Source organism: Castor canadensis, chromosome 5 (assembly GCF_047511655.1).
Source record: "Castor canadensis chromosome 5, mCasCan1.hap1v2, whole genome shotgun sequence".
NCBI classification, from domain to species: domain Eukaryota; kingdom Metazoa; phylum Chordata; class Mammalia; order Rodentia; family Castoridae; genus Castor; species Castor canadensis.
The window spans coordinates 4,709,287-4,733,172 of NC_133390.1; the positions used below are offsets into that span (position 1 = coordinate 4,709,287).

A 23,886-nucleotide genomic window follows, 5' to 3' on the forward strand; every position below is an offset into this window, starting at 1 on the left:
TAGGCCTCAAAGTTTTGGAGGGAAGAGAGAGAGATAGCTTCCTCAGGGACATTTGGAGCTAATTACACCTACTGTTCTCTGATGGATTGCCAGCAATCCTCAATTTTGTTCCCTCCCTCCTTTTGTTTATCTGTACCCCCAAATTTTCTCAATGACTGTATCTTACTCTCATAATAAAAACTTAAAAACTAAAAATTCTATTGATCATTTGTTTTCTTAATGGGACAGACTTTTTAATCGAGCACATGATATTTTTTTAAAAGCAAAAAAATGTCATCCTTCAGCAAGGTTGATTATGTGATTCAGAAACCCTGTGGCAGGTGGTCACACTTATATCATGTACCCAACTCATTGTCAAGGAAGAAAGTGTCTTAAGTTGATTTGCTCCCCAAGGCTGGTAGGCCTATTGGCCTGTTGGTAGCTTTTTCTTCTTTTGACTTTCATGCATGACCTTTAATCTCTCTCTTTCTCTTCTTTAAAAAAATGGGAAGACACATAAAGAAAAGAATCCTGGGCTGGGGTGTGGGTCCATGATAGAATATGTGTGAGGCCCTGAATTTAATTCCCAGCACTGCAAAAGAAAAAATTAAAAATTACAAAAATATGTCATTGTGATTACTACCTACGTAAAACAGGGGAACACTCACCACATGTGATGAAAAATAGTGGAGTATGAAATTTTGATCTTATTAAACTTCTCTAAGATTAAGACCCTAGTTCACCCGCGTCTTTTCTGGCTCTTGCCTGTTCTCTTGGCGTAACTATTAGTAGTATTTATTTCACTCTCAAAAATGACCCAGATTGGCTGATAAATTACATGGCCACCTGCTTACAACATTTTGGGGACGTTTGACATGTAGTAAAAGGGACAAACTTTATTTACTTTCTGCTTATTGTCAGATACTCACAGACATTTAGGCGCAACTGGCATTTGTAATAAATGAGGCCCTTCCTTATGAGACAATCATAGATGAGGTCACCAATCTCCCAGTACTTTTCTTTACTCTTGAAAGTAATGCCCTCGGGATAAGTCCCTACACAAGGTGGGGAAATAGAAGGTCAGTCAAAGCCACTGTTTGGGTGGGATGTCCTGAGGGCTGCCGCTGTTTAATGTGAATGTCTGGGTGCATCGTGAATCCTCCTGTAAGACCACCAGGAAATGGACACGTGAATTCTGTACCCACCAGTTTCAAAGCTGAGAAATCCTTTTCTGTTTGGGTTTGGCTTTATCAGGGACACCAGGCCTCTGGGGCAGCTTGCTGACCTCCCAGAAGCACTACACAAATGTACTGGGCAGCTGTTTAAGGACTTCTATGTGCCACTTCCTTCTGTAATTTGTTTTCCTTAGATGGAACTCCCAAAATCATTTCTGCCTTCAGTGAGAAGGTGGTGAGTCCTGCAGAGCCCGTGTCCCTTATGTGCAGTGTGAAGGGAACGCCCCTGCCAACCATCACATGGACCCTGGACGACGATCCAATCCTCAAGGGTGGAGGTCACCGAATCAGCCAGATGATCACCTCAGAGGGGAACGTGGTCAGCTACCTGAACATCTCCAGCTCTCAGGTCCGGGACGGGGGTGTCTACCGCTGCACGGCCAACAACTCAGCTGGAGTCGTCCTGTACCAGGCTCGAATAAACGTAAGAGGTGCTTGTCAAATCAGCTCCTCGAACAAACACACATAAGCCATTGTAGTGGAGAAGGGGTTCTGCATGCCCTGAGCTGGGTCCTGGAATGCCCGACAGAGTAACTGTGGCTTCCCTTTTCCTGCCCTTCCCTTCTGACTCAGGACTGGCACTGAGCAGGTCCCTGTTGCAAATGGCATTTTGGTCCCTTAGTCAGCTTGTTCTCCTTTGTTTCTCTTAGACCTGTCCACTCAGTCTCTCCTCTCCTGGTTTATGCTGTGCATGCATTTTCCTTTCTCCTTTTCTCCTGTTTCAGTACATCCATGGTAACCTCCCCGTACATGCGATTTAACCTACATCCATAGTGCGCCCGGCATAACCTCCATCTTCATCATAAACCATAGAGAGAGCCAAACAAGCCATCAGAGTGCGATTATGCAGTGTAGACGAGATGTTATTATTGGTTCAATTACCTTTTTATCTCTTACTTAGTTGAAAGTATTTCAACAGAAGCAGCTGATAACAAAAGTATTTAGCACTCATTCCTTTGAAAGTAACGAAAGAAAACAATCCTCACAAAATGCCAAATGCCTAAATAAAACTGCTTTAATTGAAAATAATTTGTTTTCAACTTAAGAAAAAGTGTTTCCATTTGCCCTCATGAAATGTACCCTTCAATTATTTTCAAGAGTTTCTTTGTGTTTCTCCAGGGCCTGCAAGCATTCGACCAATGAAAAATATCACAGCCATAGCAGGACGGGACACATACATTCACTGTCGTGTGATTGGCTATCCATATTACTCCATCAAATGGTACAAGAACTCTAATCTGCTTCCTTTCAACCACCGCCAGGTGGCATTTGAGAACAACGGGACTCTAAAGCTGTCAGATGTGCAGAAAGAAGTGGATGAGGGCGAGTACACATGCAATGTGTTGGTTCAACCACAGCTTTCCACCAGCCAGAGTGTCCACGTGACGGTGAAAGGTAACCCTGTCCCCCATAGCTCAGCTTTGTCCCCAGACCAGCCATTGGGAGTGAGACCCTCTAGGAATGTGGGTAGAGCAGGATGGCTGTGAAGACAGAGGAACCATAGGTGTGTTGGGTGTTTCTCTTTGCTACTCCATCTTCACAGGACCCACAGTTGGTGAATTTATGGCTTGTGAATTTTCCGCAGGACATATCTTGTTAACATTACCATAGAAAAAGAACCACATTCTTGGCTTGGTCATCTTGTCTGTCAAATCCTTTTAAAGCATGTGTATTTCTTTTCCTAAAGACTACTAAAAGTGAGTTCTTCTAAAACCTAATTGGCAGAGATTTTCTGTAGTGGACAAGGAGTTCAAACCAAGTTCTTGTCTTGAGTAGACAAAGGAGCAGGGAAGAGCTACAGCATAGGAATTCATCGCTAGAGGACCCCACAATCAGTCTTTCTCACTAAGTCAACCTTTACATCATGGTGTTGTGTTGGCCTCCAACTTCTGGAGCGGTCTTTGAAGATCATGCAGTTCATTCCCCATGTCCTTAACAGCAAAGACCAAAAAAAGGGGCAGCTCCACTCAGGGAAGCCCAGCTCTTTGGTGGCAGACACTTAGGGGAACCAGTTCTTCTATTCCCAGGTCAGTTTCCTGAGCCAAGAAAATGAAAGTTTTTTCAGTTATACAAATAAGCTACATGAAGTACATCATAAAGTGCTCTAATATGTAAAAAAAAAAACCAGCTTCTAAATTCTGCATAAGTGTCCTGCAGCCATGTGGAGCTGCTCCCAAGCTGTCCACACTGTCTCCCCAGGTCTTCTTAACAAATTTGCCTGACCCAAACTTCTTTTCCCACAGACCCTATTAGTTTTACTTTTTAAAGGAACATCTACAGACACAAAATACTATGTACAACATGTCATATACTATTTGTTATAGAATGGGTGTTATACATTACGTATTAGATACACTTGCATTTAAGTAATTTTGAATCTATCTTAAATTACCACATGACTTAATTTTTTTTCAAATAAGTATCAATTCTTGATAAATCAGATGGGTAATAGATGCATAAAATTTTGTCTTGTGCTTGCATTTATTTCTTCAACCATCACTGGCAAAACGCCTGCTCCATGCCTACCACTGGATCTGAGCACTCACTGGGCAACAGTGACAAAGAAGGAGGACCCTCCTCTCAGGGAGCTCTCCTTGTAGTCAGGGAGACAATTGTATTTTTTTCATCAAGTGCCCTTAAGTGAAACTGACTTAAATTAACAAACCCTCGGCCTAGACTGGGGACATAGCTCAACTGCAGAGCACCTACCTAGCAAGCATGAAGCCTGAGTTCAAACCCCAGCACTGTCAAAAGAAAAAGAAAGTCACTGGTCACTCTGGTGTCACTGCCTGGCAGTCTATGTCACTCTTGCTTTTATGTTAACAGTTAAAAGTCAGCAGAGTGAAGAAAGCAGGTAGCCTTTTAGGATTGTAATGAGAAGGGTTTTCTTCTTGTGAACCCCTAACATGTGCTCAGAGATCCCCAGAAGTCTATGAGCTACATTTTGAAAACATATGTAACTCAGTGGCAAAAATGTAATTTCTTACTTTTTTCCCCCCTAAGTGGTACTGGGGTTTCAACTCAAGACTTTACTCTACCTCTTAAGCCATGCCTCTAGCCCTTTCTGCTTTAGGTTATTTCTTAGGACCTCCAGTATTTGCCTAGGACTAGCCTGGACCACGAGCCTCCTACCTACCACCTCCTGCATATTTGGGACCATAAGCAAGCTCCACCACACCCGGTTTATTGATTGAGATGGGAGCAGGGGCTCGCTAACTTTTTGCATGGACTGGCCTTGAACTGCTTACCTCCCGATCTCTGTCTCCCAAGTAGCTGGCATAACAGAGTGAGCCACCATGCCTGGCCTGGTTTATTTCTAATAATTAACCATTATGAATGATGTATCAAATTAAATTCTTTATGTGTTGGCCTTTGTTTGCTTTTAACATTAATTTTTTCAAGAAAAAATGCCAGAAGTCTGATCATTAGATAAATGAATATAAATAGTTTAGTACTAATTTTTGGAGACATAGATTCAAACAAAAGCCATTTGAGTCATTAACTTTTATTCTTAAACTTTGCCAGACCAGTGTAAATCAATGTACTTGTTAAGTGGCAGAAACCAACTCAAACAGGTTGATACCTTAAAGACTTATTTATTGGGTTTCATAACCAATTTGCTGTGTTTTTAGGAAACAATTGAACCAAATAGTTTAAAACATTAGGTAGAATAAAAGTGACAAACTCCATTGCAAGGACGTCTCAGTGATACAGGAACATGTTACCTTGTGCTGGGTTTCATCACAGTTGCCTGGTGGGAAGTAGATGGCAATGAGCGTGTGGGATGTTGGCATTCTGGTTTGCAGTACTTTTCAGGGTGGTCAGGAAAGGTTGCTGTGAGAGTGTGAGGTTTGACCAAATTTAGTATCTGGGGAAGAACCTTCCAGGATAGGAACAGAACAGTACTGGAGGAAGCAGAGTGGCCAGCATGGTCACAACGTGAACAAGGGGGACATAGACAGCAATGGGGCAGAAGTGGCAGGGTCATTTTGTGTAGGGTCTGGTAGGCCAATCTGGCTTATGAGGGTGCAGGACTCTCTGAGTCAGGCAGGGGCTTTACCAGGTAATTTTAAACAGAAGCCACAGGTCCTGATTTAGGTTTCATGTTAGTCAAACTTTTTGCTGCTGTGACAAAATACTCAGAGAGACAACTTAAAGCAGGAAAGGTTTGTATGGCTCCCAGTTTCAGAGGTTTCAGTCCCATATGTTCCCTTGCTTTTAGACCCATGGGAAGGCAGAGACACCATGGTGGAAGGATATGGTGTAGGAAAGTTGCTTACCTCATGGCTACCAGAAAGGGGGGGTGGGTGGGAGGGAGAGAGAGAGAGAGACATGGAGGGAGGGCAGGAAAGAGAGATTATGAGTCCATCAAGGCCCATTGATTAGGCTAGAGCCCCTCAGGATCCAATCATCTCCCCAAAGCTCACCATCAGGCAACAAAACCTTAGCAATTAATCCTTTGGGAGACATTTCAGATTCAAACCATAATAGGGTTTGAGGGCTACTTTTAGTCCTGTGCTGAGAACAGAAGGCCTAGTAGGGTGTCCTTAGATAAGCTAAGTCTGGTGAACAGGGCAGCTTTCAGGACTGAGGGAGCTCAGGAGAAGTAACAGTAGAACATAGATTCTTGGTATGTTTTGAAGCTCTATTCAACAGGAGTTCCCAATGATCTGATGTGGGTGTGAGGGAACTAAGGCACCAAGGGTAACTCCATGATTTTGGCCTCCTCAGTGGGAAGAAAGGGGCTGCCATTTTTAGAACTTGGCAAAGATGTGGCAAAACCATTGGAGGGAAGAAATGAGGAGTATAGTTTATAGGTTGCTGAAGCAAGCAGGTTTCTAGGCAAGAAAGCGGACATGAGTTGATACAGTTGGCTGTTCATAAATGCAACTTCTGCAAATTCAACCAACCACAGACTGAACATATTTGAAAATAATTCTGGAAATTTTCAAAAAGCAAAACATGAATTTGCTGTGCAACAAGCATGCCACTAAATTCATGTGCACGAAGTGGTGTGTGGGCACAGGCTGCCATACATGTGCCCTTCCCCTGGTCCTGTCTCTCTCTCACACACATCTGAGCTTGGGCTACCTCTTTCTCCTTTGCATTTTGTGCAGTGAGACCCATGAGGGTTGCCACAGTACTGAATGTGCACGTGTTTTTTTCTCATCGTTATTCTTTCAACAGTACTATATGACCACTATTTCCACAGCATTTCCATGGCATCGCGTAGTACAAGTAATCTAGAGTGGGAGTATTTTCCACAAAAATCCTATCCCATTTCGTACAAGGGACTTAACACCCACGAATCAGGGAACCTTGTTCTCATGGCTACCAAGGGATGGCGGCACATCAGAGTGGAGTTCAGGAAACTAAGCTGCAAATTAGAACACATTACCATGTAGAATGTGCAATGCCACGTAGCCTAGATGTGACCGGCCAGGGACAAAGTCTCCCTCACTCAGTTTTTAACATCATGTTGACAGACTTAATGGTCCAGTGAGACTCACATCAAAATCTGTTCATTCAATGTCTGAAGATAAAACCTGAGATGGACTGATTTAAATTTAAATTTGCCTCTTTAAATTTCCTTGATTGGCATAAACCAATGTATTCATTTTGACATTATTAGGGAAAGTGCATGTACCCAAACCAACCCCAGATTAGTTGTATGTTGCAGGGAGGCACATAGTTGTGTGTTGAGGTTAAGGCCATGGTAAACTAGGGAACAGGACAGTGGAAACAGTATAGGTCTGTGGGGGACAGGGTTTGCTGCTCACCTGGGTTACCTACTATCTGTCTCTTCTGTGTGTGTGTCCCTTTGCACTTTGATTTAAGAATAGCTTCCCCATATACAGCCATATGGCTGTAGTATCTCTGGACTTATATGCCCATTAGCAACCAGAAAGGAGCTCTTTCAAGGTAGTTCCATGAAGGGAGCTCCAGGGAGAAAAGCTCACCTGGACTCCCAGGTCAAGAGCCCATTCATGGACCAGCTGCGGTGCCCGGAGTGATGGGAGCCCAGATAGGCTTTGTACCTCTTCCCCACCCAAGAGTTAAGAAGAAGAGTGAGTCATCAATCGTTAAGACTCCTTCCTGAAAGAAACCAGCCACAGACTAAGAAGAACCCTATTAGGAACATGGAAGTCAAGCAAAGATGATTGATGTGGGGGGTGAGGAAAGCGAGGCAAAGGGGAGGGAGACCATGTGTGGTGATCAAGTCATAGCCACAAAGACAGCAGGAAGCCCTCCAGATGAGAGATTATGTTCAACCAACATATCTCTGTGTAACTATAACTGCCAAACCCACAGAACGAGAGACTTCCCTAGTCATCTCTAAGAGCTTCTAGAAGGCAGATTCGATCTTGCCGCAGGCCCCACTGTATGACGCCCGACCAACAACTTGGTTGGAAGGACTTTAACAATGAGTTTGACAAGAGGGTGGGAACACAGAACTTGCTCAAAGCATATATGTTCAGTTGGTATTTACTAGGTATACATTAGTTTTTGTACACATATCACTACAGAGGGGAGAGAGCATACCTATTTGTTAATCAGTGCTTTAAGACATGTTTTCTCCGGTTTCAAGGAGCATTTTATAAACTGGAATGCAACTCCAACTGTCAATCAATACTGGAGGACATCCCAAGTTTAATTTAATCTTTTCTGTACAGACAAATGAAACCTTAGCTACTGAGATAGGAAATCACAGACTAGTTGGATGGGGTGAGGGAGTGGTCCTGCCTAAGCCTGTGGAGGAGTTACCTGCTGTAAAACAGTGGCTTCTGGATTCCTGTATGGTGGCTGAGGGCTTGCTTTTGATTTTGGACATGTTCCCATACCCAGCACTCTATCAAAGATATCTGTAGTAACTTGATTTAAGACACCACTTGCACTTCCTGTTTAAGCTGGTGCTTAGTTTTTCAACAAATGGTGTTAATTATGCACCATTAACAATTTGAGCTTTTGCTCAGATGTTACGAAGGTCTTAACCACATTGACTTCTGCACATCTCAATTTGCATCTGGGAATGTTTTGAAATGAAATATATAAGTTAAGTCATACTCAGAGGTCAAGATTGTAGATCATAATAACCTTTGCTGCTTTCAATTATGGGATGTCAGAGGGAGAAAGCTAAGGAGTCAGTTGTTGACAGATGGCAAATGTGCTCTCCCTGTGGTCTCAGATTGAAAGAGTCTTTCTGTTTTATTTGTATAAATGCAGCCCATTGCCTTTCCTGTTAGCACATAGTGAATATTTTATTAAAAGAGTTTTAGAAGAGCAAACATGATGCCTCAAAAGTTGGTTTCCTTTAAAAGTAGAAGAAGTGGCTCACTCAGTCCCAGCGACAATGCTGCCAACTCTAGAACACAACCTTTCTCATCCCGCTTCTCAAAGGTTCTTCTGCAACTCTGCACACAGTGGCGTGCGAGTGTGCCTGTGTCTCTGGGTGTGAGTGTGTGAAATGAACCATTTTTATCATTTTCAAAAGGTTCATGTACAATACTGAATATGGTGGGTGTTTGCGTGTATTAGATGAAGTTTACAAAGGGTACTGTTTTTCAGTCATGATTTTTTGTAACAGTCATGACCCTTCTTATTTTATAGCATGTGATTAGACATTTTGAAAGAAAAAACCCTCAAAGATTGATCAAAGCAACCTGCTGGTTATTGGTAGTAACTGGCACTTAGGCAGTTCTGAAATGTATTTACTCAGAATTGCAGTTTTGCTGCCTTCAGATATGTAGGAAGATACGTACATCACAAGCCCTTCTTTCATTTCATTTCAGTTTAACAAGCAGTTTTCTATTTGACACATTTCAAAGCTTTTTTTTCTCAGATTGGGAGCCACACTGAACTTGAACAGTGCCTAATTGGGTGTTCTAATTGCTAGAGACCAAAACTGCCAGAAAAGTTAAGTGGCTGATAGATAAAGAATGTCACCTTCTATTTATATTTATGTAAAACTTTATAGTTTGCAAAACACATTCATATGTGTCACCTTAATTAATGCTCACAGTGACTCTGTAATGTAGATGAAACATAATTAGAGAAACAGAATAAAGGAGAAAAGAGACTTGCACAAAGTCATCCAGGAATGTGTGCATGGCTCAACTGCAGATCTATTGATTCCAACACAGCCCCATGGAGACTGTGGAAAAGTCCTTCGAACTGCTGCTGGAAGTCAGGGTTGGAGAAAGAAGACTGCTTTAAAAGTAACACAGAAGATATTACAGAGGAGGAAGAGGGAGAGGAATAAAGATGAGGACCGGACAGGGAGAGGGAGGGAGGGAGAGAGTTAAAGTGTAGAAAGAAGAAGGAGGAATTGGTGAGAGACTGCACACATAAGGACCAAAGATGACTTCTGGAACCCTAGCCTGGGTGATGGACACTGAGACAGAAAAGCTAAGTTGTGTGCACATGAAGAGCTTAGTCAGTGTCTGTGGACCAGCACTCTGATTCAACCTTGGGAATTCTGAAATGAGGATTGGCAGGAATGGACTAAGATAGTAGCAAAAGAGAGAGGAAACCATAAATGGATCGGTATCTAGAAGCATCAGGCTTTGGGAATCATATTTTTGAGTTTTTAATGAATGTTTGCTAACACTGAGATGAGGAAGTCATGATGCCAAAAGCACAGACTGACTGACATCCGCTTTCTCAGTTCCTTTTGTTTCTACATTTATTGCTGCTGGTGTTCTTCAGTGAATGCATTTTGAAGAATAAAATGAGTGGCTTGTAGAGCCAGCAGCTTACTAACAAATGACAAGGTGGCAGGAAAATATCTGAAATATCCCTCTGTGAGTAGATACACTATCTTCAACAAACTTCTCGTAAAAGTAATGACTTTTTGTTTAGCATAAGTCTCCATTATCATTAAGGATGACATTGTATTATGTCCCCTTCAAAATGAAGGGAGCATTAGATGTCATTGCCAGGATTTTTGACTCTTATGGTAGGGGGCCTCTTGTATTCTGTAGCCTGCCAGGGATACTGTTCTGCTCAATGTGACATAAAAATCCTTACTCCACTGCTGCTGTTTCATCATAGGATACAACTCAGCACTTGTCACATTTGCCTTACAATAGTGCCGAGGGTGCAGTTGGGGGAAGGAGGTTGCTTTAAAAGTAGTGCTGAGCCAGACATGGTGGTGTATACCTATAATCCCCACACTCAGGAGGCTGAGGCAGGAGGATTGGGTGTTCAAGGCTAGCCTGAGCTGCACAATAATAACCTGTCTCAAAATCCAGGCTCAGAAAGACAAAGCCTGCATGTTTTCTCTCATATGAGGGAGATAGATCCAAAATATAAACATATGTACACAAAAACTAACATGATCATATACAAACTCAGATATAGAACATGTTTGTAACAGTGGAACTAGTCTATGGAACTCGGGGGAAGAGGGCAAGGAAAAGAGAATGACAGAGCGGCAACAATGTCACAATGTCATAAAACATAACATCTGTGCAGGTGGAGGACTTAAGAAAATGTATTGAAAACTGTGCTTGTGGGAGGGGGGAGGGTGAACAAAGAAGATGAAAGTGAGGGAATATGGTTGGTCGACTTCACATACTCATACAAAATAGAACAAAAAACCTCTTGCAATTGCTGTAAGAGGGGCAGGGAGGGGGATGAGGGGGAGAGAGGGTGGGGGTGATCCAACCAATGTGCCATATAAGCCTATTTGGAATTGTCACGGTAAATCCCCCCTGTGCAATGAATATATCCTAACAAAAAGTTAATGGAACACAAAACAACAACAAAATTAGCACTGAGAGCAGGTCTGCATGCCTTCCACGTGTAAGTGAGCAGCTAGGATAAGGCCTTCCAGTGACCATTCTTCAAGGACTCCTGACACCTGGGTCACCTGGCCAGAGCAGTACCACCTAGTGTGCAGAAATCCCTGGGAAGGTCGTCCACTGTCTGACAGCTGCTCCTTTGCTGTTTAAACCTGAGCACTGTCGACTTCCAGTGTGTTCAGAGCCCAACTCTTGTCAGCCACAAAGCATCTCTCTCTCTCTCTCTCTCTTGATTTCTCTCACCTCCTTCCCCTCACTTGCTATCTCACTAGTTACTAGAGAATTTACAGTACTGTTTACAGAAGGCACAGTATTTCAAGGTGATTTTTCTCATTTAGGTCTCATTACAGTTGAGCACTGTTTAATGTAGGTAAAATCTGTTTGCTGAGGTTGCATGTGGCCGTAAATAACATTCCTTTGCAAAATGTGTGTATTGATTTTTCAACAACTACTTAGGGAGTGCATAGTCTCTATTATGAATAATACAAGAAAAATAGATCAGGGGACAAAATAAAGCTAATTTATTAAACATATCACCTGCTTGTGATCATTTGTTATTTTAGGTGGGAATTTAAATTCTCTTGGTTAGATGAAATGTTGATGAAGTGGGAACTGTCACCTCTCTTTTTCTGAACTCCCAAGAAAGGACTCCTATTCAGTCTGCTTAGGTTGCTGCATTCATCACCGAGCTATGCTCGGTGTCTGAATTGTTGATATTGCATCAGAACTGAGCTCAGAATGCAGCTTTCATGCTCCCCCCCACCCCCCAACAGATTGGTCCTGGATGCAGGATAGATTATAATTCTTCTATTCTAGAAATAAGGTGGGCACTTTTCTTCAAGGGGACCCTTCATTGAGCGGTTTATAAAAATTATCTCCAGCTGTTTTCCTCCAAGTAGAGGGGAAAAAAAGACTAGGTGTAGGATTTGTTGTATTGTCAAATAATGTAATTCTTTGATTGAAATTACAACTATAGGAAGAAATCATGTTTTTGTAATACTTGCTGTGCTTGCAAAACACAAGAAATTCAGAGGAGTAAATTAAGCAGAGATGAGAAAGGAAGAAAGAAAACCAATTAAGTTACACTTTTCCTGACTAAACCATAATTAATTAATTTCTGCAAATACATGCACACATGTGTGCACACAAACATATGCACATGCACAGGCAAAACCCTCTGGTAGTGCTGATAATGAAATTTCAAGTCAGAAAAACAACCTTCAATTGGTCAAAATTGAATGTGGATCTTTTATATGGATAGGTACAAAACACAAGTAATTGTCTAAACATCCAAGTTCGGCCAAATTGTATAGCTTATGCCATTGCATGACAAAATATTATTTAGTACATTTTAGTTACAAATATAAAGATACACTCGTGCATACATTAAAATACACATAGTAAAATATACCAAATGTATATGTACTATACTCACATATATAGTCATAAATAAGTATATCTATATATGCTTACATACATAAATAGTTGATACCCATTATACACACAGGGATGCAGATGAACTTGGAGTCCAAGGAGATGAGTCTCTCATGTGAGGCTCACAGTGACATGGACTCCACCCCTCAGTTTTCTAGGCTCTGTCTGCACAGTTTGTGCAGAGACTTGCTACACTCTGAGCCCTCTACATTTCTACGTGGCTGTTCTCCCCAGACAGATCTCCCCTCTGCCGGGTGCAAACCTGACATCTCTGGTGCTCCCCTCCTTCTTGCTGAACAGCTCTCCCCCTTTGCCACAGAAAGCTACCAAATATGTGAAACAGGGAGCCCTTGCTTTCCTGGCTCGCTGTCTCTAACACCCCATTTGTTCAAATATTTTGTGTGCAGTGGATCCCAGCAGCTCACCAGAGTGTGCCACCACACTGACGTGTCTCTATTCCCAGAGAAACACAGCCCTCTGGACATCTGCTAATGTCTCAGAGGGACACAAGAGTGCCACCTCCATCCTGAAGACAGGACTCTGTGTTCATACCAGAGCCCCTGAGCCCCACCATGGAGCCATGGGTTTAAACTCAACAACAAAATCTCCCCAAGGTCTTGTGCCTTTTTGTTTGGCTTTGTCAGCTTTGGGATTAAACCACACCATTATCTTCAGTCCCTACAAGGTTTCTATTTTGTTTTATCTTAACTTTTAATTTCTTTAAAAAATATCTATCAATGCTGGTATTGTTCCTCCTCACCTTATAGGCACACAGATATTTAATTTAAATCCATGCTGTGTATGTATATATATATATATATATATATATATATATATATATGCTTTATACACTGCTTTATTTGCATATGAATGTATACATGCACAAAAGTAAACACTTAGGTTACCAGTTTTTTTTCTGTGTAAAAATGTTCCTATGAATATCCTGTAGATGTGCCATGTGTATAAATGATACACTGGAAGTACAAATGATAGGTCTAGAATTTAACTTCACCTCAGTAATGACTGCACAGCACTCTCCAAGATTTCCATGCCAGCTTATGTCAGCCCCAGCCATGAAGGAGAGGTTCTGTCTCATGCCATGCCACCCCCCACCCCCGTGCCAGTACTTGCCATGATCTGCCTTTGTAACTGTTGTGAATTTTGTTGGTGTAAAGCATGCTTCTTGTAGTTTGCTTTTCTTCCTTTGCTGAGGTTGAGAAGTAGAGGGCTCACATTCTCATTAGATGTCTGAGTCGCCCACACAGGCTTGGCCAGTGCTCGTTTGCCAGTAGTCTTGCCACTTCTTCCTGCTTCCCTGTAGCTCTTCAGTGTGAATAGGACTCTCCTGTTACTTTCAGAGGGCACGAATGTCTTTTCCAAGGCCGTCTCTTGTCTCTGTCTGCAATTGTCCTCACTAGGATCTTGATTTTCCTACCTTTTCTTCTTACTCACTGTGTGTCTGTATTTCTGCTGTCTACATTTCAGTCTTCAAGCCAAACTGATGTTCATAGACATAGTAGAGGAGGAGATCCGATTTCTCATTTTTCTAGAGATTGTCAGTTTTCCTAATACTATGTGTTAACTATCCCATGCTTTCCTCCCCTATCCACACGCATCCAAGATGTCACAATGATGTTGTAGAAATAATCTGAGCTCTGTGAAGCACATGAAAGCTTTCTGTATGGATGCTTCATTTGCTTTTTAAAATATTATTTATTTTTAGTTATATTTGTTGGGCATACATTTCTTTACATTCATTAAACTAAATTAATAATTACATTTTATCCCTAATTATGCTTCTTTTTTATTCTTTTCATTGATCAAATTTTGGAAAGGGGTGTGAAAAGTACCAAATTTAATTGTTGTTTAATTATTTTCTACTGTAGTCTCTGATTTTTTTGTCTTGAATTATCATTTTGTATTGGAAAATTACTCTTCTTCCCTTTTCCATCCCTGATTTTCCTTGCAGATCTTTTTTTCCATAGACTTTGGATTATGATATTGCTTGTTCATATTTTTAAATCCAATTTTGTGTGTGACTTGATGAATGGCTATACATTCAAGGTTATTTTAATTAATCTTTTATTGAGAGTTACGTTAGCCGAACTATTTCCTGTTGTCTATTTATTCTCTCAGTTCCTGTTTTCTTGGTAGTTTGCCCTAGATTTACTCAAGTACAGAGAATGAATCCCGGAGTATAGTAAATGGTTGTAGATATGCACCTGAATTTCATTGCACAAACTGCAGTCAAAGAGTTGGTTAATTTATTAAGAAAGAGCTCGTGGCTTGTTATATGTATTGATGAAGGCTTAGGAATTAATTTCTAGGTTTTACGAATCTGAATTTGCCAAGTTGTCTATAAGTGATAAAAATAGTTGTCTGGAAGATTTCACTCTGCACCTCGCATTGAGAAAAAGGGAATGTGTTAATGCTGAAAGCCATCAGAGTGAGGCCTTGTCACATAGAAAAAGACCCAGAGAAGTACAGAGACCCACTCAGGGATCCACAGTTGGCCTGCAAGAGTAGAGAACATGTTCGTGTAACTAGTTATATATGGATTTATAGTAAAGTGGATGTTGGGTGGGCAGAGCTTCGTGACAAATCTCTTACTGGTCTAGGTTCAGAAAGTTTCTGTGTGCCCTTATTCTACTGCTACTACAATGTTCTGAAACTTGTTAAAACAATTTAATTGATTTAGGGATTTGTTGCAATATTGCAACTGCCTTTATCATGCTCTTGCCTTCACTGTGACATATTTCAGCACTTTTCTCAAAAAATGCAGCCACGTTAACTTAGTGACAATTAATAATCACGATTCTAACCAGGGATGATCTTTTCTAAGTCGAGGTCATAGAAAACACCTTTCAAGTAAATAATCTATTTCTAACAATCCTTGAAAGAAGCTCACTGGAAAAAGTCAGGATTTAAAATGCCAGCCAGGGGTTGTATGAGTCTTGCTCACTACTGTCATTCAGTCCAGCTGTCTTGCCTGCTGGCGGGAGCAAATGCAGTACTTTTATTAAATGTCCGTATAAACAAAAGATAAATACTCGCAAACCATCTGGATGAGACCTCTCTCCAGCAGGTAGATCAAATGTGAGCTGCACTTCCTTTCCTTGATGTCACGGTGACTCAAATTGCTTTTCTTTCAATATTAGAGAGGCAGGTTAGCTTGGGTAATCAGAAAAGTGACTGTCCTGTTACAGCATCTTCTGCGTAAACCTATCAGTGGCCAACCCCTGGGGAAAGTAACTTGCCATTGTCCTCCATCCCCAGTGACTCCACTTATTTAACTAACAGAAATTCTCATGACTTCTGAAGTTGTTCACCAATTTTTTCTTTTTTCATTATTCTTATTGCTGCACTGGAGGTACATTGTGACATTCACAAAAGTTCGTACAATATATCATAGTTGAATTCACCCCCTCTATCACTCATTCTATTCTTCCCTTCCCCCATTCCTGAAATAGTTTTAACAGGTTTCATTTTAAATTGGCAAAGACATACTATTTATTGAAATGTAATCTTAATATGTCTCTAAAACACCTATCATTGAAACTATGGACTCAGGACTGGCCAGGGGATAGCTCAGTGGTAGAGCACTCATCTGGTTCCCAAGAAGCCCTGAGTTTGATCCCAAGCACAGCCAAAAACTTCAAAAATGAACAGACAAACAAGCAAAAACTAGAATCACCCTAGAAACTGTCCAGCTCCTTTGCCCATGTCTCACCCCAGGCTTCTGGTTGATAATATCTGGTTGACACTCTTGTAGCTGAGTATCGTGAATGTGCTTGGAAGGAGAGACCACTGACCTCTCAGAGCTTGTCTCACTGTGATCTACAATGGTTTCTCTTTGGGCCATATTATATCTGACTTGCAAATTTAATGTTGAACAATTTAATGGTTTCTGTTTCTTTTCCTTGAAATTTTAGTGTGCCATAAGATTTTTTTTTATTGCAGAAATATTTTAATTCTTTTTCCTACCAATGGATTTACTTGATTATTTTAAGCAACTGGGGGAAAGGAAGCTATTTTTCTTACCTTTTCCCTCAGATGTCATATTTATGGCTGTATACTACTTCTCCAATCTGGTGGCCCGAAATTAGCATGAGAACCACCTTTTTTTTAAAAAAGTCATCGTAAAGGAGTTAGGTATTTTTGTCCTTGATTTATTCTAACGGTAATATTTCAGCTCTGGATTACTGCGCGTACTTGGAGCATCTGAATGGGTAAAACAACCAAAGAAACACAGATGTTTTTTCTTTAAAATAAGGAACAGTGATGTTAAAATGAACCCATCAATCTATTCTTTTTTCTTGGCTTCTATCTTCCTTTGTTCAGAGGAAAGCTATAGAGATACTGTTCACCATGCATAGAAAGATCTCATTGAAAGAGAACTCAGGGGACTGTTTGGTGGGGGGAACAGTGGGGTGGAAAAGGAGAAGATATGGGAGTGAATATTATGCAGTGCATTATAAATATGTGTGAAAATAGCACAATGAAACCCACCCAAAACTGTTAAAAAGGAGGGAGTTAGGGAGGGGAGTTAAGAAAGAGTAACATAGAGGGGGTGAATTTGACCAAAGTACATTATATATATGCAGGTTGTAAATATAATGAAACCCCTTTGAAAAATTAATTTATGCTAATATATTTTTTAATTCTTAAAAATAAAAATGCCAACAGTTAAAAAAAGAGAACTCAGTACAAGGGATAATTCTTCTCTATCACAATCCAAAGTGAATAAAAGCAACATAGATGGAAGGATGAAGTGCACAGTGTAGTGTTGCAGTCAGACCTGGGTTTGTTATTAATGGTGCATAATTTTTTTTTTGCTATAGATAGAACAAACTCTTGCAGGTTGGGTTCTCCAGGAAGCCAAATCTGAGACAGAGTTTAGTGTGCGGGAAGTTGATCAGGGAGTATTTTATGATCAACACCTGCAGAAAGGGAGAAAAGGAAAAAGGATGGAGCAAAGCAGGAAGTTGAGCCACAAAGCAGGCCACTGACAGCCTCATCCAATGCCTCAGGGCACATGAGGGCCAGAATGTCCCTCAGGGTTGCCTAGAGCTGGGTGACACTGCCCTCCTCAATCATTGGATGTCAGCCACTCCAAAAAGTGTCCTTAGTGAAGTGCACTCTGAGCTGACACAATCTCCAAGTGACTGATGACCACGGAGCAGCAGCTGACACCATACCTGCATCTGAGGAACCATGCCCCATCTTGAAAAGGAGCCTGGACAGGGAATCTCCTTGTGCATCAACTCCTGCCATACTTGGGCATCTTAGACACCTTCTCCTAGAACAGTTTCTTTTCATTAAATTGTTCTCACTTTCTAGAATGACATTAGTCCCATATTTTGAATTAGAAACGAGAAATACCACAGTTCATGACAGTAGAATAATAGGACTTAACCTTTGCCATCAAAACGATTTTTAACTCAAAGATTCTCCTTAGTTTTTAAGTACTAGGATTCTGTAAGAATTTATTCAAGTAATATCCATGTGTATCTACTATTGGTGGGATCAAATAGTAATGAGATAGTCACTGCCTACAGGAGGTCACAGGACAGGAAAAGACCTGCAGACAGATAACTCTACTGTCACAAAGCTATCAGCGGTAAATGTCTTGAGAAAAGAGCAACAATGGGGCAGAAAGAAAAAATATGACTGTGAGAGAACAGTGGGAAGACAAGTGAGAAAAACACTGATTTAAACACAGCATCATCAAAGAAATATGCAGGCAGAGATTAAAAAGCCAGAAAAGCAGACATCTTGCCAACTCTGGCATGGATAGGGGCCCAGAATAAAAAAAAGGGTCAAAAAGGGATATTCAAGAGAGACAGAAAAGGTCTCCAAAAGCAGGGAACAACTGAGCTGAGTTTCCTCACAAGAGTGAGGATGTGATCAGGACCAGGATGGGGAGTAAGATGGGGGCAGGGGGCAGCCTCTCACATTCAAGGGTCAGTGTGGCTGACACAAAGGATACTCACTGTCAGCCAAGGTCAGAGTCTGCACAAAGACAGGCATTAGACCTTGTAGAGTGTCCCACTTCTTGCTTGATCCTGAGGGTACATGAAGCAACAGAAGCAGAGGGGTCTTCTCACAGCAGTGTTTTAGGAAATTAATCTGGTTGAGGCAATAAAGGATTGCAGTGTGCAAATCTCAGATAAGTAAAAAATGTAGATTTCTCTAAAAATACCAAGAATCCCACTTAATTCATCCACAAAAATTCATATGTGTTATTTCTAGGATATGTGTACTTAACACTTTATTTTATATTTTGCATGTTTGGGACCTTTATAGGTATGCCTGACACAATTCTTTTGGAAATTTTTGAAGATAGACCCTGCAGTCATCACTACCATGCTGCAGGCTTAGTACCTCATCGTTCCCCATCCTTCTCTGCCCTTCCCACCAGCAAGGAAAACTACAGGACACCCTGCTGGCTCTCTTTGCCCTTTTTTTTTCTAGGTCAATGTTTGGGTGTCATTTAATATCAGTTCATATTGAACCCCAAGGGTAGCTCAGAGTGAGAGGCCAAGAAGAGGTCCAAGTTTCTTTGAGCCTGTGGGACTGTTTGGTTTCCTTCAGTACATGCAGGCTCCAACAGTGTCTTTCATCATACCAACCCCCCAGTCCCAGCCTCATGCCTGTCCTCTTGGAGCAGGCACAGAGCTCGGGGCTGACAGCCTATTTCACGATGACTTTATAGCAGATCTGACCCTGATTGGAAGTCTCTGATTTCATTGGAACAAATACACATAGCAATTTACAGTTGGCATGACACCCTACCCACATAAGCAAGGCCAGGTATTGACCCCATCTTACCAGCTTACCTTGCCAATAGGAGGAGAGTTGGCTCAGTGGAGTTAGTAGTTAGAAGTCCTGGGCACATAATCTAACCAGACTGTCTGAGACCCTCACCCCTGCTCTGCTCTGCTGTCACTATCACACCCGGCAGTGTCTGCCTCATTTTCTCTGCTAAATCATTCTGAATGACTTCAAGGGTGTCTTTCATTCAGAGTGTAAAGTTATGTTCAATCATAGCCTCTGAAAGTATTTCAAAAATATTATGTAATTAGATATGCAAGGCATTATTTTATTCCACTAGCTGTGAGAAATTTAAGAAAAAAAAAAAAGATAAGTTTGGTCTGTGTCCTGAATTGCTCTACTTAAGGAAATGGGTATTACAGAAATCACACAGGTTGCACGAGTCATAGACGTGATATATGCTACAGCAGTTTAGAATTACGTAGTGTAGAGTGCAGCCTACTGGGTCAGTAGTAAATCTACAATTGGGGAAACTGAACACATTTGGTAGGTTAGCAGAATTGGACAAGGGCCCAGTCTCCTGGGTGAGCAGACCAGGAAGTGGCCACATCAGCTTTGTCCACTTCCTATGTGGAGTCAGTCCACCTGTACATAGAGAGTGCTGAACTCTACATTGGGGCAGGTCCTGGGCATGTCCCACAAGGTGTGGCATCTGAGGTGGGTGTGTCACAAGAACTGAACTCTGGGACACTGGTTGTAGGGGGTTGCATTCCCATAAGGGGGTAGAATGAGGCGTTTTGAGAAGATGGGATTTTAGAAGTTGCAGTTCTTCTAAAAGCAGATGAAGTGTTAAAAATAAAAGAGAAAACTTCCTGAAGAATGGGAACAAAAGTATCATTAATTAGAATGGAGGAAAGGAAGGGGTGAGGAAGTGGCTGAGAAGGTGAAAATTTCCATTGCCATGTCTTAGGAAACTTGGGTTTAAGGCAAGTTTCTTTGAGCCATCTGAGAGCAAGAGAAGTCATTCTGAGAACTACATGGTGATTCACAGGATAAAATCACTACTGGAAATGAGACGACAAAATGTAAAATTGTAATCCCAGCTACTTGGAAGGATCATAGTTTGAGGACAGCCAGGACAAAAGAGTTAGCAAGTCCCCCATTTCAAGTAACAAGCCAGGTGTGTCAAACCTACCTGCGGTCCCAGCTATATGGAAGGCCATAGGTAGGAGGATCATGGTCCAAGGCTGGCCCTGGGGAAAATCTTGAGACTACCTGAAAAATAACTAAAGCAAAAAAGTGCTGGGGCATAGCTCAAGTAGCAGAGCATCTATGCAGCAAGTATTAAAGTCTTGAGGCCCTGAGTTCAAACCCCAGTACTATCAAAAAAAAAAATCATACATGGCTGTAGTTCTCACAATTGGTGTCAGTTACCCGTGACCAAAATACCTGAGAGAGCAACCTCAAGGGAGGAGTTATTTTGGCTCAGTTTGAGGAGGTCTCAACATTACGGTGGGAAGACATGGCAGAACAGAACAATTCATATCATGGCAGCCTAGAAAGGAAGCAGAAAGAGAGACAGAGGTGGTGCTGCTCATATTCAAGATGGTCTCCCCTCACCACTCAGTCTCTTCTGGAAGCACCCTAACAGACACACCCAGAGACATGTTTTACTAATCCATCCTAATTAACGATCAAGATTCACCATCACATCATTCTGGTGCATGCGATCTCCTTAGTGAGCTGTGCACCATGGGACAAAAAGGCACAGGAGGAGAGAGGAGAGACAGACATTAATGAGGACCTTTGTCTACCTGAGCTCTCATCTGGCCACGTGGTGTGAAGTTCTCTGCGAACACTCCCCTGAACTGTGTTTCATTATCAGTCTTCTACATGTGAAGATGTACAGCCACAGACGTGACAAAACCGACTCAGGAAAACACTGCTAATGACTCAAGGTTAACCCACAACAAACCCACCATTTTTTCAAGACTCCATACTCTTTTTATCAGAGGGAAAAATAAAAAAATAAAAACTTTTTATCAGAGGGAAAAATTTTTTAAAAATCTTTTTTCGTTTTGAGAAAGAATATAGAATTCATTCTTTGCAGTCTTTTTGTTGGGACTAAGGATTGAATTCAGGTCCTTGTGTTTGCTAAACAGATACTCTATAGTTTGAGCCATGTCCCCAGTCCTACAGTTAATTCACGGAAATGGATCAGCTTGATTTAAAATTCTTATCACGGGTATAGAAAGAAAGAAGAAGAGTCTGAGCTGGCATTTAGCAAATTCAATGGTTCTGAGAGGCCTCGGAGAAAGGACTCTCACCATTCTAAAATACACAAGCCCAGTAATATGTGACATTTAGCAGATATTTACTTACTTCTGTAGAAAGGTTATGTCAAGACCTGTGCATGTCACATCCAGGATTTCTGCTCTGTAGTGTCAAGCTGTCACTTCCAACAGGATCCGGGGAATTTGCTGTATTTAGGTGGTAAATGAACCAGATGAAATCATCAGGATGTCTTGAACATTCAGCTCAGCATTCCATGAAGTCATGGAAAGAGTATTTTTTTTAAATTATTTGGCTTGACTTTGGCCTCAGATTCTATATCTCACGAATGCAAAATATAAGATTGTGGACCCTTCCCAAACTTTGAAGCATTTCATACAGCAAGTTTGTGACTCATGGCTGTAGAGACAACAGAAGAAGTGAAGAGAGAGCCTTGTGGTTGGCAAATAGGTCTGGTGATTTTAATCTACCTTGAAGGTGTACAAGCTAATGTACTGTGGCAAACAAAACAACACGTAACAAACCTGACTGTCTTCCCTCTTAACTAAATTCTTCTTTAGTCATGCAACTTTTTATTTGAACTATTTTGGATGGATTTTGTAAATATTTTTCAATATACCCTTTTCCATTTAAAATACATTAACTAATGCATTACAGTGAATTGTGTCTTATGTCCTATTAGTTTTCATTGATTACAAAAGCATCTGACCACTGGGGGCTGTGTGCTCAGCACAAAATGATCCCCAGAGCTCTGTGTATGGTTCTTCTATCAACTCTGTGCATGCCTGACTTCTCACCCCATGTAGCTTGCCCATGGTGGTTTCTCACTAAGCCTTGGCAGTGTGCCTGAAGTCCCAGCATCTAGTTTAGATCAATGACACTGAGAGTGTCGTATTGGTTTGTAAGAATATGTTCAAAGTAAAGAATTAGCCGCTGAATAGTGTGTGTGCATTGGCTGTTGACATTTGTTATCAACGCATTGGACACCCTTCTTGCTTTTCACAGTGTTGGTTTATAACTGTTTCTGACACTCACTGATATAACTAATTGCATTCTTTATAATTATATATAGATATCAATGAAATACGAATATTTTGGAGTTATGTAAAGCATAGGGTTTGGGTTTCTGATACTGTAGCTATTTTTGACCTCTACTCTTGAAAATTATTATATATACGTCTTAAAACTCTTTTGCAGTAAGGGAACATTTTATATTTAAAAATTCTGGACAGCCTATACTTTATTATTTTTATTATTAAATAGATAAAAATATCTTAGCTTTCTTTCTTGATTTAGGGAATGGAAAGTGCATTCTTATATGTTTTTTTCTTCCCATTATAATGATAGAGAAATTGTGTGAGATATAGAGAGATGATTGATGATAGATCAATCAATAGATGGGTGATAGATCGACCAATAGATGATTGATAGATGTAGATAATAGATAGATAATAGATGATTAGATAGGTAAATAAATGATAGATAAACAGGTGATTAGATAAGGTAGATAGATAGCTAGATAGATGATCGATACATAGATAGATGATGGAGAACTTCCAAGTTACCTAGTTTTTGTTCTTGTCTGAAAGGTTTGTGAAACAGAACCAATCCTAAGAAATTGACCCATAGGACTTCAAGCTGTGACCCACTGTGTCAATTCATTCAGGTCCCAGGGATGCACTCTTTGCCTTACAAATTCAGAGCCCCAGAGAAGGGTTAAATACCTATAGTGAGGAGCAAAGCTGGACCTAAAACTAGGTAGCCTCACTCCAAAGTTCTCAACTTAGAAGAGTGACTTGCAATTCATATATCAGGCATCACACCAATAATGAGAAGCAAGGTTTGTCAAGTGCGCTGACGTCCAGGTTTTTGTGTGCAAGACACCAAAAAAGAGCAACTGTGACTATTTGTATAATAGAACATGGAAATCTATTGGTTGTTAATTGTGTCTACATAAATATAGTAAACTCATGCTATTTGAGGCAAGATTTAAAGAAATACAAGCACCTTTGGTTCACTTGGACTTTTCTCCAGCAAATTCCAGCAGTGAACCATCACACCTTAATCTCACCTATTCCTGTCTATATCACCGGGAGAACCTCATCCTGGGATTTTCTTCGGTTAGCATCAGATCAGCTCATTATAAATGCAAAGCTTTCACTTCTATTGACAAGTCACAGTATTTTGACATTGACTGTGCTCATTGGTATCTTTGACCAATGTTTGTTTATTTTAATTTCTCTTTTAAACACCTGTGAACCAATCCAAGCTCTGGCTACATTTGCAGCTCTGAGTTCTACCTCCAACCTGCTTTTAAGTCATGTGACATTAAGAGTATTAATAACAACCACCACCATGGCCAATGTTCT

The 23,886-nt window shown here is 41.0% G+C and overlaps 1 protein-coding gene across 5 annotated transcripts in view; it reads left to right on the plus strand.

The window, feature by feature from the left end:
* Window positions 1–23,886, plus strand: part of Dscam (DS cell adhesion molecule) — a 657,480-nt gene that overhangs the window by 390,067 nt on the left and 243,527 nt on the right. For all 5 annotated transcript variants that reach the window (XM_074072614.1, XM_074072617.1, XM_074072616.1 and 2 more), the window contains exons 7-8: window positions 1,349–1,645; window positions 2,334–2,609. In XM_074072614.1, the coding sequence (XP_073928715.1) occupies window positions 1,349–1,645; window positions 2,334–2,609 (573 nt within the window). The remainder of the gene's footprint in view (window positions 1–1,348; window positions 1,646–2,333; window positions 2,610–23,886) is intronic.